At 43.7% G+C, this 16,767-nt stretch overlaps 1 protein-coding gene across 2 annotated transcripts in view; it reads right to left on the minus strand.

Annotated features, from left to right (window-relative positions):
• GCN1 (GCN1 activator of EIF2AK4) overlaps positions 1-16,767 on the minus strand; it is a 1,158,386-nt gene that overhangs the window by 632,065 nt on the left and 509,554 nt on the right. For both annotated transcript variants that reach the window (XM_069215038.1, XM_069215039.1), the window contains exon 27: positions 499-579. In XM_069215038.1, the coding sequence (XP_069071139.1) occupies positions 499-579 (81 nt within the window). The remainder of the gene's footprint in view (positions 1-498; positions 580-16,767) is intronic.

A 16,767-nucleotide genomic window follows, 5' to 3' on the forward strand; every position in this document is an offset into this window, starting at 1 on the left:
TTTTCACTGGGAGCCAGGTGACAACTTTTCTTATAAAGGAAACTGGCAAGCGTTGCTGTGATCCCTCTGGAGGCCACTTAGTAGCAGAGAGGACACAGGGTGCAACAGATTACCTCATCACACACTTAGTCCCATAGTCAAGTTGTGAATACACCCGGAGAACCTGATGTAGTCTTGGACTAGCTAGAGTGACTCTGATGTTCCACTCTGCTTGCTTAATTCACACAGATGCTCAGGTTCGGCATACCAGGGGCAAGAAGCAAGAAGGGCTCAGTATGATTGTGTTGGTGAAAAGGGGGTGGGGCAGAGGGGGGTAGTCTGTTCATTTTAAAACACACAGTGTAAAGCTACATAAGATTGAACAATTCATATTAGTACAATATCCCCTTAACAACAATCATTGCGAAAGTGCATCATGTTGGTGCAGTTCACTTGAAGCTGGAATGAACATGGATTCTAGTAATAGCACCATTTCCTCACGACATTGGCACAACTCACCTGCAAGCGCGGAGCACCAGTTCCAATTACCCTGGTAAGCAGAAGCAGCATATCCACACGAGGCAGCAACTCAGGACCATCCTGAGGGAGCAATTGTGAATGAACGTATTAGAAACCAGAGAAAATCTTACTCCGTACCTAATAAATTCAGACCAGAAAGCATTCCTGAGTACAACAAAAGAAATCATCCATGGAAAATAACAGAGGGACACTTAGTCTCATTGTAAAACGCAGCACCATAGAACATCGGAACTGACATTCTTTTTTTTTGTCCTCATTCAGCCCGCTTACTGAGCCACCTCTTCGTTCCTGTAACCTTTTCGCCCTCTTGACTAAGAAGAGAGACTCAAGTCAGGGGGTGCACCTTTGTAACTCCCGGTCTGCCTAAACAGACCTGCCGAGGTGTCGAACGGTGCTTAATCATTGGACTGAGGCACAGAAAAGATAATTGGGACAGTTTCACATAGATACCCAGCAGTAAGCTTAGCAGGGGAGCAGATTTAGACTATTCCCTGCCAATTTAATAATGGTGACCACATTTCTACGCTTTTCTTTGAGCCCTGCACATTTAGGTCCATATTTGCTGCACGGAGAGCAGCATTCAACCAGTCTGTATAGCTCGGAGAGTGCTCCTTCAACCATTTTGTACAGATTTCATTCCGTCCCAGCACAATTACATAGAACAAAAATGAACGATTAGTTTTGTTCACCCTTTTCCCTATCCCCTCATCCTGGAGCTGCCCAAATATAATTAATGGGAGTGATAAATTAATTTTCCAGCCTAACATAGATGATAATGCCCTAAAAACCTCCTCCCAGAACAACCGGATAGCGGGGCAGTCCCAGAACATGTGTATATCCGTTGCTCCTAGCCCGCCACATTTCAGACACTTGATCACCTCCCCCTTCTTAAATTTGGACAGTTTTGCCAGAGATATGTATGCTCTATGTAGAGTATAAAGATGGTTTTTCCTTAATGGGGCCGGCTTCACTACTTCATACAATGTTGTATACGACCTCTTCCACCATAATCCAATCTTGTCGCCTAACATCACCTTGCCAATAACTTGCTTGGTAGGTCAAAGTTCTCATCCAAAGTTTCTAATATTTCCCAATACCAAACCGCCACCCTCTTCCCCGAAGCCGAGACCGCCAGGTCTAAAAAAGAGTCCTCCAGGGCATTTACCACTCCCAATCCCCCCTTAGTTTATTTTTCCCACTGTCTTATCTGTAAATATTTTAACCTGGACAGAGAACCGTCCGTTATTCTTACCAAAGGCATAAAGTACCATCTCGCGCAATCTCCCCCCACGTTTCCACACCTGCCCTTTTAAGTGGTAACGCGAGGATATCCTGACAGCATTCTGGGGTGCCCGGGGAATCCCAGATAGGGGCCTGATAGCTATAATAATGTACACCTAACCGCCGCCTCAACTGGTACCAACTCCTTGCCATTCCTTGCAGCACTTTTAGTTTAACTTTTTTGAAGAATTTAGGGTCACCAAATTTAAATAGAAAAGACTGTAAGCCCCCTTTTTCAGACAACACCATAGCCTTGTACATTCTGCCCACTGCTGAACCGTCTGGGGATATAAACAGCATCCTAGAGTTTTTAAACAAGAAAGCCCACGCATAATATGTCAAATCAGGGAGAGCCAATCCTCCTTTTTCCCTCCTTCTGCGTAGCTTTTTCCATGATATCCTCGGCCCCTTTGAGTTCCAGATGAAACTACTTATCGCTTGTTGCATTTTATCTAGATGTCCCTTGTGCATTGCCAAGGGTATAGCTGAAAACACAAAGTTCCATTTGGGCAGAATAAACATCTTAATTAGATTTATCCTCCCAAGAATCGTCAACGGGAGACATGCCCATTTTTGTAGCATAATTTTACATTCTGCTAATAACTTTTGAGCATTCCTTTCTGCTAAGTCCTTCATATTTTGGGTCACTAAGATACCCAGGTACCGTATTTCCTGCTTATTTGTTATTGACCCTACTTCCATATTCCACTGCATAGTTTCTGTTTTCCCCACATTAATCCGGTACCCTGATATCCTTCCAAATTGTTCAGCCAGATCTTTGACTGTGTTAAAGGCAAGGGGCAGGTTATTAGTATATATTAGTAGATCGTCTGCATATAAAGACATTTTCTTTTCCCAGCCATTGCAGCAGAAGGGCGAGATAAGAGGGTTTTATCTGATTTTTCTAGCAAATGGCTCAATATACAGATTGAACAATACTGGCGACAGGGGGCAGCCCTGCCTCGTACCTCTTGAAATAGTAATAGGGCCCGTAAGTTTACCGTTCACCAAAATCTTAGCACAAGGGGATGTATAAATCCGGTCAATTACCCCACAAAACTTGGAGCCTAAATTGGCCCGCCTCAAAACTGATTTTAAAAAATTCCAATTAACTTGGTCGAAAGCCTTCATTGCATCTAAAATAATAACTGCCAAAGGCGACCCAAACGTTGTGGCCATATCTATTGCCCTGATCAGTTCGAAAGTTAATTCATGCAAATATCTGCCTTTAGAAAAGCCTTTTTGGTCGGGGTGGACTAGATTATTCGCTATCCTACTCAGCCTATCCGCTAGAAGCTTAGCTAGCAGTTTATAATTGCTGTTCAGCAATGATATAGGCCTGTATGAGGCACACTTCGCTGGATTTTTATACGGTTTCAAAATTAAGGAGATCACCGCTTCATTCCATGAAAGAGGAATATCATTGCCAAATTCCAGGATCCCTCCAAACAATTCTGTCAATACTGGGATAACTGTGTCCCCTAATACCTTATAAACTTCCACTGGAATACCATCCGGGCCTGGCGCCGTTCCCGACTTACTACTAGTCAGGATTCTCCTAATTTCCTCAGCCGTTATTGGGGCGTTCAGTGCTTCCTTCTCCTGCGACGATAGACCCAAAAATCTATCAGCCCCCATCCAATCCGTTACCATACCTTCATCCACCTCTAGCCTTTCCGAATACAGTTGTGAATTTTTTTTTCGAAAAGCCGATTCTATTGCCGCCTCATCTGTTCTTTTTTCACCTGAATGCTCCACTTCAACCTCCTTGATGTAGTTCCTAACACGATCAGCTTCGCCTTTCCAGGCTAACAACTTCCCCGCATTTTCCCCGTATTCGAAATGGGCCAGTTTGCTTGCTTCCCATTTGCTTTGAATTCTTCTCTGTAGTATCTTTTCCAACTGGCTTCTCAACCCATCCCAGCTGGCCCTCAAAGCCTCCGTCTCCCCTGCTTCAATTATTTTGACTTTATATTTTCGCATTTCCTGCTCCAGCGCATAAATCTCTTTCTGCCGTTTATGTTTCTGGATGGAACAACTCCTTAACTCCCCACGGATGACCGCTTTAAACGTGTCCCATACTACAGATAAAGGAGCGGAGCCCAAGTTTACACTAAAAAAGAATTCGGCTTCCTTACGCAGCTTTAGCAACACCTCCTGATCTAATAACAATGTCCGATCAATCGTCCACCGGTCACTACAACTTGTCTGACGAAAGCACATATTTAACACCACCGCAGAGTGATCTGATAAATGCGAGGGCAGATACGCAATATTCTTCACCTCCTCTCTCAAACGCATATCTTATAGAAAATAATCAATTCGCGACGCATGTCTATATTTCTTATTAAAAAAAGAAAAGTCCCTACTATTCCCTGCCCTTTGCCTCCAAATATCGCACAAACCAAATTCCTTCATCATTCTCCTTAAATACTGTTGCGACTTAGGTGTACCTCGTGATTTACAGTTATGCCTATCCAACTCATTGTCTAATACCACATTGAAGTCACCCATCAAAACAACCGGGTCCGAAAATTCCAGAAGCTGAGAAAAAAGCTTCTTTAAGGGTTTTATATCGTCGCAGTTGGGCCCATAGTAGCCTGCTAAGACCAGATTCCGACCCCCAAATTGTATTTTAGCTATCACTCATCGCCCTGCTAAATCTGATCTAGACTCCAGGATTGCCACACCCTCCTGCTGTGCATGTTTAACTAAAATTGCCACCCCTTTATTATGATAATTGTGTTCTGTACATGCAAATGTTCGAACCCATCTTAGTTTTTGTATTATGTTAGTACACTCCACCTTTGTGAGATGTGTTTCCTGCAAGACTAAAATTTGTGCCGTAGAATCCTGCAGATACTGTAATATTCGTTCCCTTCTTCCTCGCACCCTTAAGCCATTGACATTCCATGAAAGAATTTGTAATGATATATTCTGCACCCTCTGGCTTCCCTCCGTGCTAGCCATCTATCAATCTTAGGTAACAGACTGCTGGGCTGAACGAGGCACTACTTTTTACTTTCTTCCAACTCCCCCTCCCCAACCCTAAACCTCCCCCCCCGAACCCGCCCCCTTCCCCCCCACCCCTACCCGTGGAGAACCCCCCCCCAACTAAGGATCATAATGATCCAAATTTTAGAGCGCCCCCAAGTTCCTGGGAGAATTTCATCATTGCACATTACACGCAGCCTTATTCAGAAGACTGCCCATTTTTGACCACAACCAATAATTCATCCGCTTCACTAATATCTCTGATGTTATACATTTTGTTGTTATACATGACCCTAAGGAAGGCTGGAAATTTCAGCTGGACCGAGACCCCCAAAGATTTGAAAATCTCCAACCGTTTCCCCAGTTCCCACTGCCTATCCATAGTCACCCTGGATAGGTCAGATCTAATCTCAAACACAATATCCTTCACTCTTAAGGACTTCTGTTTCAATGCTCTAGATAAAATCTTTTCCTTCATCTGGTACGACAAAAAGTTTATCAAAATTTTCCGAGGTCTACTACTGTTTGTTCGTAGCTTAAAGGGGTCTTGATGGATTCTCTGAATATCCTTCCCGATTTCATCCTCGGTCTCCTCCAAATCCACAGTTGATTTGATTAGTGATACTACAAAGGCTTTAAGATCGCTCCCTTCCGCACCTTCCGGCACTTTCAGCAGTTTTAGATTATTTCTTCTTGAATAGTTTTCCATCTGCTCCACCCTGTTTTTTAGAGCCTGTTCACTCCTCTTCAATGTATCGATCTCGCCCTTATGCTGTACCAGCTCCTCCTTCATACCCCCCATCGCTTCTTCCAGGGCCTGCGTTCTTTCCATTACGCCATCAATTTTTTTTTTCTAAATTAGCGCAAACCTCTCTTATCTCCCCTTGATTTACTTCTGAGTTCGCAAAGCCCTTTTTTACATCCTCAGAAATGGACAAGATTAACGCCTCCAACGAGGAACTCAGTAAAGGGGAGATCACCGAGGCAGCATGAGGGGGCTCCAGCACTGCCAACTTAGGTGCGAAGTCTTGAACCTCTGAAGGGTTATCGTTTGGAGTCTGAACTAGTACTGGGGCCGTCTGGTCTTCGCCCGGCCGTGGCGGGGGGGACCTCGTCCCCTCCCGGCCCTCACCCGTACCATTTTCCACCTGCATGGTGGTAACCTCCATTGCAACTCTAACCTGCCCAGGGGTAAGTGTAACTACCTCAGGTCTCACTTTAAAAAAGACCTGAGAGAGGGCGTCAACTTATCTCTACCCTTAAGCTTGCTCTCTCCCGCTTTCCTCCCCGCACTCCTACCTCCTTCCCCGGATTTAGGTCTCAGGATTTCTTTTTTTGCTGATCCTCCCTTGTCCCCCTACTCCTCTGTAATCGCAACCAAATTGTCCTGGGGCGACTGGACCGTCCCCTCCACTCTTGTTAAGGGAAGCAGGGGAGACGCCCCCCCACGCTGCCTCACCATCTTCCTGGCTTCCCTTCTCTGGATTCTCTTTGGGTGGCTCTCCCAGCCGCCACTTCTCGGTTGCTGCGCCACACGTTCTGCTGCTGCAGCTACTGCTGCCGCTATTCCCCCGAAGGGGAATTCGCGCCACGCTTTTACGGGTCCGGCGAGGCTCCAGCGCGGCCCGGTGCCACCAGACAGCCCCCGCTCTCCTCCAGACTGCCTTGGGTCTCACTAATTGCAGCGCGCACATCCGTGTGCTTGCAGCCGCAGCCCGCTCAGCCACCGCGACCTGCCACGCCCCCAGGAACCGGAACAGGAAGCGCCCTAGCGCGCTACGTGACCTCCGTAGCCCGCCATGTTCTCCTCTCCCCAATCTCTCCGGAACTTACATTCTTACTATAGCGCAAAGAAGCATCATAGCCACTTAGACAATGCTCTAAAGAGAGGAGTACTATAGCAGGTTCTTTTTGGATGCTTGAGAAAAATAACCATCACTTCCATATCAGATCAACACCTCCAAATTTCACTACAGCCGAAGAGATTCATCACAATTAATGTAATGTACAGGTCAGTAACAACCCATAGCCCACCTTGTGTGTTAAAATTTTTACTATCTGCAGGAATAAGCCCTCAATATAATGTTTGAATTTCCACCATCGACCCTAGCTTGCAAATCACCAAAGAAGCTAGATATTAGCAAAATGTTACCAACAGAACGCAGCAGGATATTAATCACTTTAAGGTCTTGCCATCTAAGAAGTGGTTAGGTGGCTACGCTTCTCCTAATAAATGTGGGATAGCCTGGCTTGTTATCCAGGTGTTAACAAAAAATCTGACAATGTGGGAAAATAAGTAACGCTTCAACTCAAGCTGTGAACATCTGTAATGTAAATATGTTTAAAATATAGCTGTATAAGGTGCTACCTAACACTGTTTTAATTACAAGTTTCCAACCACTTGTTCAATCACATCCTAATCACTATATTCAGCTGTCAACCAGACCACACAACCAACGTGCAATATCTCCTGGTTTGAGATACTTTGCTACAATGAAAATTTCCCACTTTAAAGCACATTCGTGCTTATTAGAAGTGGACGCATTCTATATCTAATATCACATCATCAAAACTGCTGCTGTAGATTCTGGCGATTTTCTCCATCGACTACACTCATAAGAACATTGCTCCTATTTCTGAATCAGTCCATTAAAAGCTGCACTTCACTAATAATGCACTAAGTAATGCAACTCATGCGCTGCAGAGAATGTCAATTATTTTCGCTACCCACAAGCTGTCAACCTGTGTAGCCTACTGTTAGGTATATGACATGTGCATGCGACACGCGATCCTGCATATAATCAAGATGGATTAGAACTTGGAATGCTGTGTATGGGTTTGAATGTGGTGGGCAGTTGCGTTGTGGGGCCAGTGTGGGCGGACGGGAGTTGAGGCTGTTTTACTATATCTTGGAAATAAAGAAGAACTTGTGAAACCTTATCTGGAGTCCGCCGTACTTTTCAGTGGCGATGAGGGTTTTCAAGCTACAGCCTCTTCTTCCTGTGCTTTCTCTGCCTTTGGGTCAGGTTCTGCCAGCTATTCAGCCTGCCACGCCTACTTTCCATCCGACGGCCGAGATCCACTGATTGAAGCATATTTGCTGCAAACTCTTCGTACTTTGAACTCTACGCGCTTTGAGGATTTCGGCGTATGCCAAAATTAAACGCGTCCCAGACGCACTGTAAGTACGTTTCCAGCAACTAGACCGCAGGTTCCACATTGCGTGGACGTTTTGGCAGCCATCTTCTGGCCCATCGCACCTCGTATTTTGATTGCGTGTTACGGTGACACGCACACCCGACTGCCATTTCACCTACAGTGTTTCTTATTCGAGTTGCATATTGTGGCTACTGCCTCCACATTCTGTAGACGCTTCGGCGGCCATTTTAAAGCCATATCGCACCTTGTATTCTGCTTGCGTGTCACGGTGACACGCACACCTCGACGGCCATCTTATCCAACACAGTTTGTTCAGCAAATTGCGGACACATTCTGCGGCCATCTTAAATGTACTATTCTTTGTTGCTGCGCCTCACGTTACATTCATACAATTGTACAAATTGTAAATAGCTTATTTGTTACTTACGTTGTTTTTATCTTTGTGATTAATATTCTTATTGCTTGTAATTATCATTATGCAGCAATCTATTGTTCTACCCCCTCCTTTTGTTCCCAATCCAGCTTTACCAGATGCAGATTGGGAGCAATGGAAAGAGGCGTTTGAGGCGTATTTGGACGCCTTGGAGGGTGAAACCTTCACCCGCAAGAGGAAATTTGCAATTTTAAGACATTGTTTGGGTAGTGAAGGGCGTAAAATCTTAAAATATATTCCCAAAGTGCCTGTTTTAGCAATTGAAGGGGAAGGTGACGGTGTAGAAGATGAGTATCAAACTGCGATTAATTCACTTGATTTGAGGTTTAAAAAATGCAGAAATGTTACTTTGGAAAGACACAAATTCTACAAAAGGATCCAATCTGAGGGTGAATCTGCGTCCAGTTATCTTGGGGCTTTAAGACTTTTGGCTGTTTCTTGTGATTACAAAGAATTTGAGGAAGAGATGATAAAAGACCAGCTTGTGGAAAAAACCAATAATAAGAAAGTACAAGAAGCATTGTTATCCACCCCCAACTTAACTTTACAGAAAGCCTTAGAGATTGCCACCAGAATAGAAAGCACTGTGTCGTTCATGGAACAAATGTCAATCGCTGACAACAGGAACCAGTCGCTACGATCGGAAGTGTTGGCTGTTAAGTCTAAATACAAGAATAGAAACGTGAAGAGCGGAAATGCACCGCTGCCTACAGGAAGCAAGACTGGGAGAAATGTATCCAAATCTTTAGAGTGTTATAGATGTGGTAGTACTACTCATTTAGGTAATGCTAAATTTTGTCCAGCCTTGGATAAGATGTGTGCCAAATGTTACAAGAAAAGACATTTTGCGAGAGTATGTAAATCGAGTGTATCCAATAGTTCAGACAAACTCAACCACAAGGTTAATAGCGTTGTTGCAAATAATTACTCTTCTTCTAGTAGTGAGGAAGGGGAAATATTCATGGTGTATGACAAAGAATTCCTGGTTGGTGAGGTAAGGGACTCTTGTATGAGAATACCATTTTGTTTGGTTGAGATAGATGGTGTTCAAGTTCACATGATGGCTGACTCTGGTTCACCATTCACTCTTTTGAGCGAGTCCAAGTGGAATGACCTATTTAGAGCCAGAGGAGTCACCTTAAAACCTTCACCTATTCATCCTATTGGATACGGAGGGAAGGCAATTGATGTAGTTGGGGAATTCCAAGCGACACTCAAATTTAAAGAAAACATTACGCCTGCTACAATTTATGTAGCCAAGGATGACACGTGCCTTTTAGGATGGTGCGATCAAGGTAAATTAATGTTGGTGTTAGATCCAAATAATCCTGAACAAGTTGTAATGAAAAATGAGTTTTTGCGGGTGTCTTCGATCAAGTGTGATGAATGGGAATCACGTTATCCTGAGATATTTAATAGTAATGTGGGTTTATTTAAGGGTTTTGCTCACAAAATTAAAATTAATAAGGATGCGCAACCGAAAGTACACAAAGTACGGAGGGTTCCCCCTCACCTTAAAAGACGATTTTAAGAAAGAGTTAGACGAACTGTGTGCATTGGACATAATTGAACCCATAGAATCTTCAAATTGGGTCGCACCTGTTGTGTTAGCCCGCAAAGCGAATGGATCGTTACGAATGAGTGTGGATTTGCGTGATCTAAACGACCAAATTTGGGTTGATCAATACCCCCTGCCTATCATCTCGGAAATGCTATCCTCTATTAAAGACGGTAGAGTATTTTCTTTACTTGACATGACATCTGCTTACCATCAGATTAGTCTACATCCTAGCTCAAGACATTACACAGCCTTTATTACACCTTTTGGCTTATTCCAGTTCAAGTGTATGCCTTTTGGGTTGGCCTCCGCATCAGCGGTGTTTCAGAGAACAGTGGAGAGTATGTTCAAAGAGTTGAGTGGAGTGGGGGCATTTCAGGATGACATTTTGGTTTATGGTAAGAACAAGTTTGAGCATGACGAAAGACTAGGTTGTGTGCTAGATGTACTGAAATTAAAAGGTGTAACTCTCAGTTCCGCTAAGTGCCGATTTGGTGTGTCTTCTGTAGATTACTTGGGTTTCGAATTATCAGCCGAAGGTATCAAACCTAAAGTAAGCTTGGTTAAAGCCATTCAGGACTTTGTGTGTCCGGAGAATAAAGACCAATTGAGGTCTTTCATGGGACTGATAGAGTTTTATGCCAGATTTGTACCAAATTGCTCAGAAAAGACATATGATTTAAGGAATCTATTGAAGAAGAATGTAAAATTCTTATGGGACTCTAATTGTAACCGGGAATTTGAGAGTGTGAAGCAAGAAATTGCTCACGCGATTCCCTTAAAACCCTTTGACACCCGGGATCACTCTATTATAATGACTGATGCCAGCCAGAAAGGATTGGGGGCTGTATTATTACAAAGGAGAGACGGTAAGGACGAAGTTGTAGCATTTGCGTCGAGAAGTTTGAGGGGTGCTGAGCCAACGTACTCTGTGATCGAACGGGAGGCTTTGGCATGTTGGTGTTTAACATTTCTAGAAGATCGTCTACAACGTTCTGTAGGAGGATCACATGTTCTAGAAGAACGACGCATGCTAATGCGTTCAACCTGTTCACCGGCACACACATCAGCTTTGTTCACAGTACTAGACAAAGATAATTTGTTCTTATTCCACCATTTACCATCCTCCAACTTAACGGCACTGTCTCCTACACGAATTATCTTCTTGCACTCGCTAAACCTGGATTGGCCCTTGACCATGATCCTCGGAAACTGCACCCTAACTAGATCCCCCACCTTCCAATCAATCTTGAGGTTGTGACGCCTTTTGTATGACTTAACAGCAGGTTCAGTGTCCACCTTAGTTATATATTTCTGTTGTGCAGCTATGCGTTTCTCCATAACACCCTCAACTTTATGCCATGGCACAGCGAAACGGCCCATCCACTCTCTAGTTAACTTTGAAGATGGAATACGGCCGCGTAGCAGGACAAAAGGCGAAACTTGAGTGTCCGAATTGTTCGTGGTACGCACAGCCCACAGCAATTTGGCTACCTCCGATTTGCAATGTAGACCACTAGACTTGGACAAGTGAATATTATCCTTGAGCACCCTGTTGAACCTTTCTACAAGCCCATTGCTACGAGGATGATACAATGATGTCTTAGAATGTCTAATGCCTAAAAACCTCACAAACGTCTCAAATTGTGTTGATTTAAACTGAGGACCATTATCCGTTAAGATCTCATCTGGAATACCTTCTCTAGCAAAAATGCTTTCCAACCACTGGATCACACTGTTAGAGTCTGGAACTTTAACAAATTTTACTTCTGGCCATCTACTGTAGTAATCGATAAGCACTAATCCATACTCTTGGGACCCATAAGACAAGCTGACTGGACCTATAATGTCTATTGCAAGTTTACTCCAGGGTTTATCTGGAACCTTAACAGCTTCTATCGGGCTCGGTACAGTGACTTGGGACTTGTCACTAACTGCACAATGCACGCAGTCCCTCACAAAATGCTCTACACATTTATCAACACCAGGCCACCAAAATCCTTCTCTGATCTGTCTTTTCATTGCTCGCATTCCCATGTGGCCTTCGTGCGCTAAAGTCAAAACCTTCTTTCTCATGCTATCCGGTACAACTAACTGTCTTGACCTAAATAACAAACCATTGATTACTGATAATTCATCAAAAACATGTTTAATTTTTTTTTTTTAATTCATCCCTAGAGGACCACAAAGACCACCCCATGGTTACAGCGTGCATAACTGATTTCATGTCCTGATCTGTCTCACACGCATCCCTCCACTCTTGTTCATTCAGCGCACCTTCCAAAAGTTCACCAACTGAGCACACCACCACGTCATTATCACCCTCCTTGGCACCAAAATCAGTTGACAATTCTCCAGAAGAATCTGAGCTAGACAGTCTAGACAAACAATCTGCTAAAAAAAAAAAAATTCCAGGTACATATTCTAACTTAAAATTGTGCTCACACAATTTGTATTGCCACTTGGCAATCCTTGGAGTAGCTTTCTCAGCACCCTTGACAGTGAAAAGTTGAACAAGCGGCTTATGGTCCGTCCTTACAGTAAATCTAACTCCCCATACGAACTGTTTAAAATATCTGACGCCCCACCAACACACCAAAGCCTCCTGTTCGATCACAGAGTACGTTGGCTCAGCACCCCTCAAACTTCTCGACGCAAATGCTACAACTTCGTCCTTACCGTCTCTCCTTTGTAATAATACAGCCCCCAATCCTTTCTGGCTGGCATCAGTCATTATAATAGAGTGATCCTGGGTGTCAAAGGGTTTTAAGGGAATCGCGTGAGCAATTTCTTGCTTCACACTCTCAAATTCCCGGTTACAATTAGAGTCCCATAAGAATTTTACATTCTTCTTCAATAGATTCCTTAAATCATATGTCTTTTCTGAGCAATTTGGTACAAATCTGGCATACAACTCTATCAGTCCCATGAAAGACCTCAATTGGTCTTTATTCTCCGGACACACAAAGTCCTGAATGGCTTTAACCAAGCTTACTTTAGGTTTGATACCTTCGGCTGATAATTCGAAACCCAAGTAATCTACAGAAGACACACCAAATCGGCACTTAGCGGAACTGAGAGTTACACCTTTTAATTTCAGTACATCTAGCACACAACCTAGTCTTTCGTCATGCTCAAACTTGTTCTTACCATAAACCAAAATGTCATCCTGAAATGCCCTCACTCCACTCAACTCTTTGAACATACTCTCCACTGTTCTCTGAAACACCGCTGATGCGGAGGCCAACCCAAAAGGCATACGCTTGAACTGGAATAAGCCAAAAGGTGTAATAAAGGCTGTGTAATGTCTTGAGCTAGGATGTAGACTAATCTGATGGTAAGCAGATGTCAAGTAAAGAAAATACTCTACCGTCTTTAATAGAGGATAGCATTTCCGAGATGTTAGGCAGGGGGTATTGATCAACCCAAATTTGGTTGTTCAGATCACGCAAATCCACACACATTCGTAACAATCCATTCGCTTTGCGGGCTAACACAACAGGTGCGACCCAATTTGAAGATTCTATGGGTTCAATTATGTCCAATGCACACAGTTTGTCTAACTCTTTCTTAAAATCGTCTTTTAAGGTGAGGGGAACCCTCCGTACTTTGTTTACTTTCGGTTGCGCATCCTTATTAATTTTAATTTTGTGAGCAAAACCCTTAAATAAACCCACATTACTATTAAATATCTCAGGATAACGTGATTCCCATTCATCACACTTGATCGAAGACACCCGCAAAAACTCATTTTTCCATTACAACTTGTTCAGGATTATTTGGATCTAACACAAACATTAATTTACCCTGATCGCACCATCCTAAAAGGCACGTGTCATCCTTGGCTACATAAATTGTAGCAGGCGTAATGTTTTCTTTAAATTTGAGTGTCGCTTGGAATTCCCCAACTACATCAATTGCCTTCCCTCCGTATCCAATAGGATGAATAGGTGAAGGTTTTAAGGTGACTCCTCTGGCTCTAAATAGGTCATTCCACTTGGACTCGCTCAAAAGAGTGAATGGTGAACCAGAGTCAGCCATCATGTGAACTTGAACACCATCTATCTCAACCAAACAAAATGGTCTTCTCATACAAGAGTCCCTTACCTCACCAACCAGGAATTCTTTGTCATACACCATGAATATTTCCCCTTCCTCACTACTAGAAGAAGAGTAATTATTTGCAACAACGCTATTAACCTTGTGGTTGAGTTTGTCTGAACTATTGGATACACTCGATTTACATACTCTCGCAAAATGTCCTTTCTTGTAACATTTGGCACACATCTTATCCAAGGCTGGACAAAATTTAGCATTACCTAAATGAGTAGTACTACCACATCTATAACACTCTAAAGATTTGGATACATTTCTCCCAGTCTTGCTTCCTGTAGGCAGCGGTGCATTTCCGCTCTTCACGTTTCTATTCTTGTATTTAGACTTAACAGCCAACACTTCAGATCGTAGCGACTGGTTCCTGTTGTCAGCGATTGACATTTGTTCCATGAACGACACAGTGCTTTCTATTCTGGTGGCAATCTCTAAGGCTTTCTGTAAAGTTAAGTTGGGGGTGGATAACAATGCTTCTTGTACTTTCTTATTATTGTTTTTTTCCACAAGCTGGTCTTTTATCATCTCTTCCTCAAATTCTTTGTAATCACAAGAAACAGCCAAAAGTCTTAAAGCCCCAACATAACTGGACGCAGATTCACCCTCAGATTGGATCCTTTTGTAGAATTTGTGTCTTTCCAAAGTAACATTTCTGCATTTTTTAAACCTCAAATCAAGTGAATTAATCGCAGTTTGATACTCATCTTCTACACAGTCACCTTCCCCTTCAATTGCTAAAACAGGCACTTTGGGAATATATTTTAAGATTTTACGCCCTTCACTACCCAAACAATGTCTTAAAATTGCAAATTTCCTCTTGCGGGTGAAGGTTTCACCCTCCAAGGCGTCCAAATACGCCTCAAACGCCTCTTTTCATTGCTCCCAATCTGCATCTGGTAAAGCTGGATTGGGAACAAAAGGAGGGGGTGGAAAAATAGATTGCTGCATAATGATAATTACAAGCAATAAGAATATTAATCACAAAGATAAAAACAACGTAAGTAACAAATAAGCTATTTACAATTTGTACAATTGTATGAATGTAATGTGAGGCGCAGCAATGAAGAATAGTACATTTAAGATGGCCGCAGAATGTGTCCGCAATTTGCTGAACAAACTGTGTTGGATAAGATGGCCGTCGAGGTGTGCGTGTCACCGTGACACGCAAGCAGAATACAAGGTGCGATATGGCTTTAAAATGGCCGCCGAAGCGTCTACAGAATGTGGAGGCAGTAGCCACAATATGCAACTCGAATAAGAAACACTGTAGGTGAAATGGCAGTCGGGTGTGCGTGTCACCGTAACACGCAATCAAAATACGAGGTGCGATGGGCCAGAAGATGGCTGCCAAAACGTCCACGCAATGTGGAACCTGCGGTCTAGTTGCTGGAAACGTACTTACAGTGCGTCTGGGACGTGTTTAATTTCGGCATACGCCGAAATCCTCAAAGCGCGTAGAGTTCAAAGTACGAAGAGTTTGCAGCAAATATGCTTCACTCAGTGGATCTCGGCCGTCGGATGGAAAGTAGGCGTGGCAGGCTGAATAGCTGGCAGAACCGGACCCAAAGACAGAGAAAGCACAGGAAGAAGAGGCTGTAGCTTGAAAACCCTCGTCGCCACTGAAAAGTACGGCGGACTCCAGATAAGGTTTCACAAGTTCTTCTTTATTTCCAAGATATAGTAAAACAGCCTCAACTCCCGTCCGCCCACACTGACCCCACAACTCAACTGCCCACCACATTCAAACCCATACACAGCATTCCAAGTTCTAATCCATCTTGATTATATGCATGATCGCACGGCGAGCGCGTTGCGCGTCGCATGCACATGTCATATACCTAACAGGTATATTTGCAAGAGAAGATATTTCCCTGCTATGTCTTTGTCGACTATTAGACATAGTGAATGAACAGGGAAGCCATTTTAAGTACAAGTGCTGAACACTGGTCAATACGAGTTCCCCAGCTACACGATGGCTTCACTAAAAATAAGGATGTTTGGTATCAAACATCTCACATTAATAAAACCTCACTGATTCCAATGATGTATGCATTAATGCATGCACCCATAGGGCACCTTAGTGGTGCCCCCTGAAAACCTACCAACTTTCAGTGTGCGGGCTGACTAGTTTTAGCCAGCCTGATACCATCAGACACACTTCTGACCCCCAGGGGTGAGAGCCTTTGGTCTCGGGCTGTCAGGAACAAAGCCTGCTTTGGGATAGGTGTTTACAAACCTGTTAGAAATGGGGTTCCTGGTTGGCTAGGGTAGGCACCTCAGCCAGGCAGGGACCACCACTAGTCAGGGCAAGGGAGCTAATCACCCAATATAATTCCTGCTCACCCCCCTAACACACATAAAAATATGTTGTCAGAACATCACACAGGTTACTAATTGTAAAGAAATGGCCCCCTGTTGCAGTTACCCCCCACTTTTTGCCTGATACTGATGCTGACTTGACTGAGAAGTGTGCTGGGACCCTGCTACCCAGGCCCCAGCACCAGTGTTCTTTCACCTAAAATGTACCATTGTCTCCACAATTGGCACAACCCTGGCACCCAGGTAAGTCCCTTGTAACTGGTACCCCTGGTACCAAGGGCCCGGATGCCAGGGAAGGTCTCTAAGGGCTGCAGCATGTCTTATGCCACGCTGGGGACCCCTCACTCAGCACAGACACACTGCTTGCCAGCTTGTGTGTGCTGGTAGGGAGAAA

This window comes from Pleurodeles waltl, chromosome 11, assembly GCF_031143425.1.
Source record: "Pleurodeles waltl isolate 20211129_DDA chromosome 11, aPleWal1.hap1.20221129, whole genome shotgun sequence".
NCBI lineage: Eukaryota > Metazoa > Chordata > Amphibia > Caudata > Salamandridae > Pleurodeles > Pleurodeles waltl.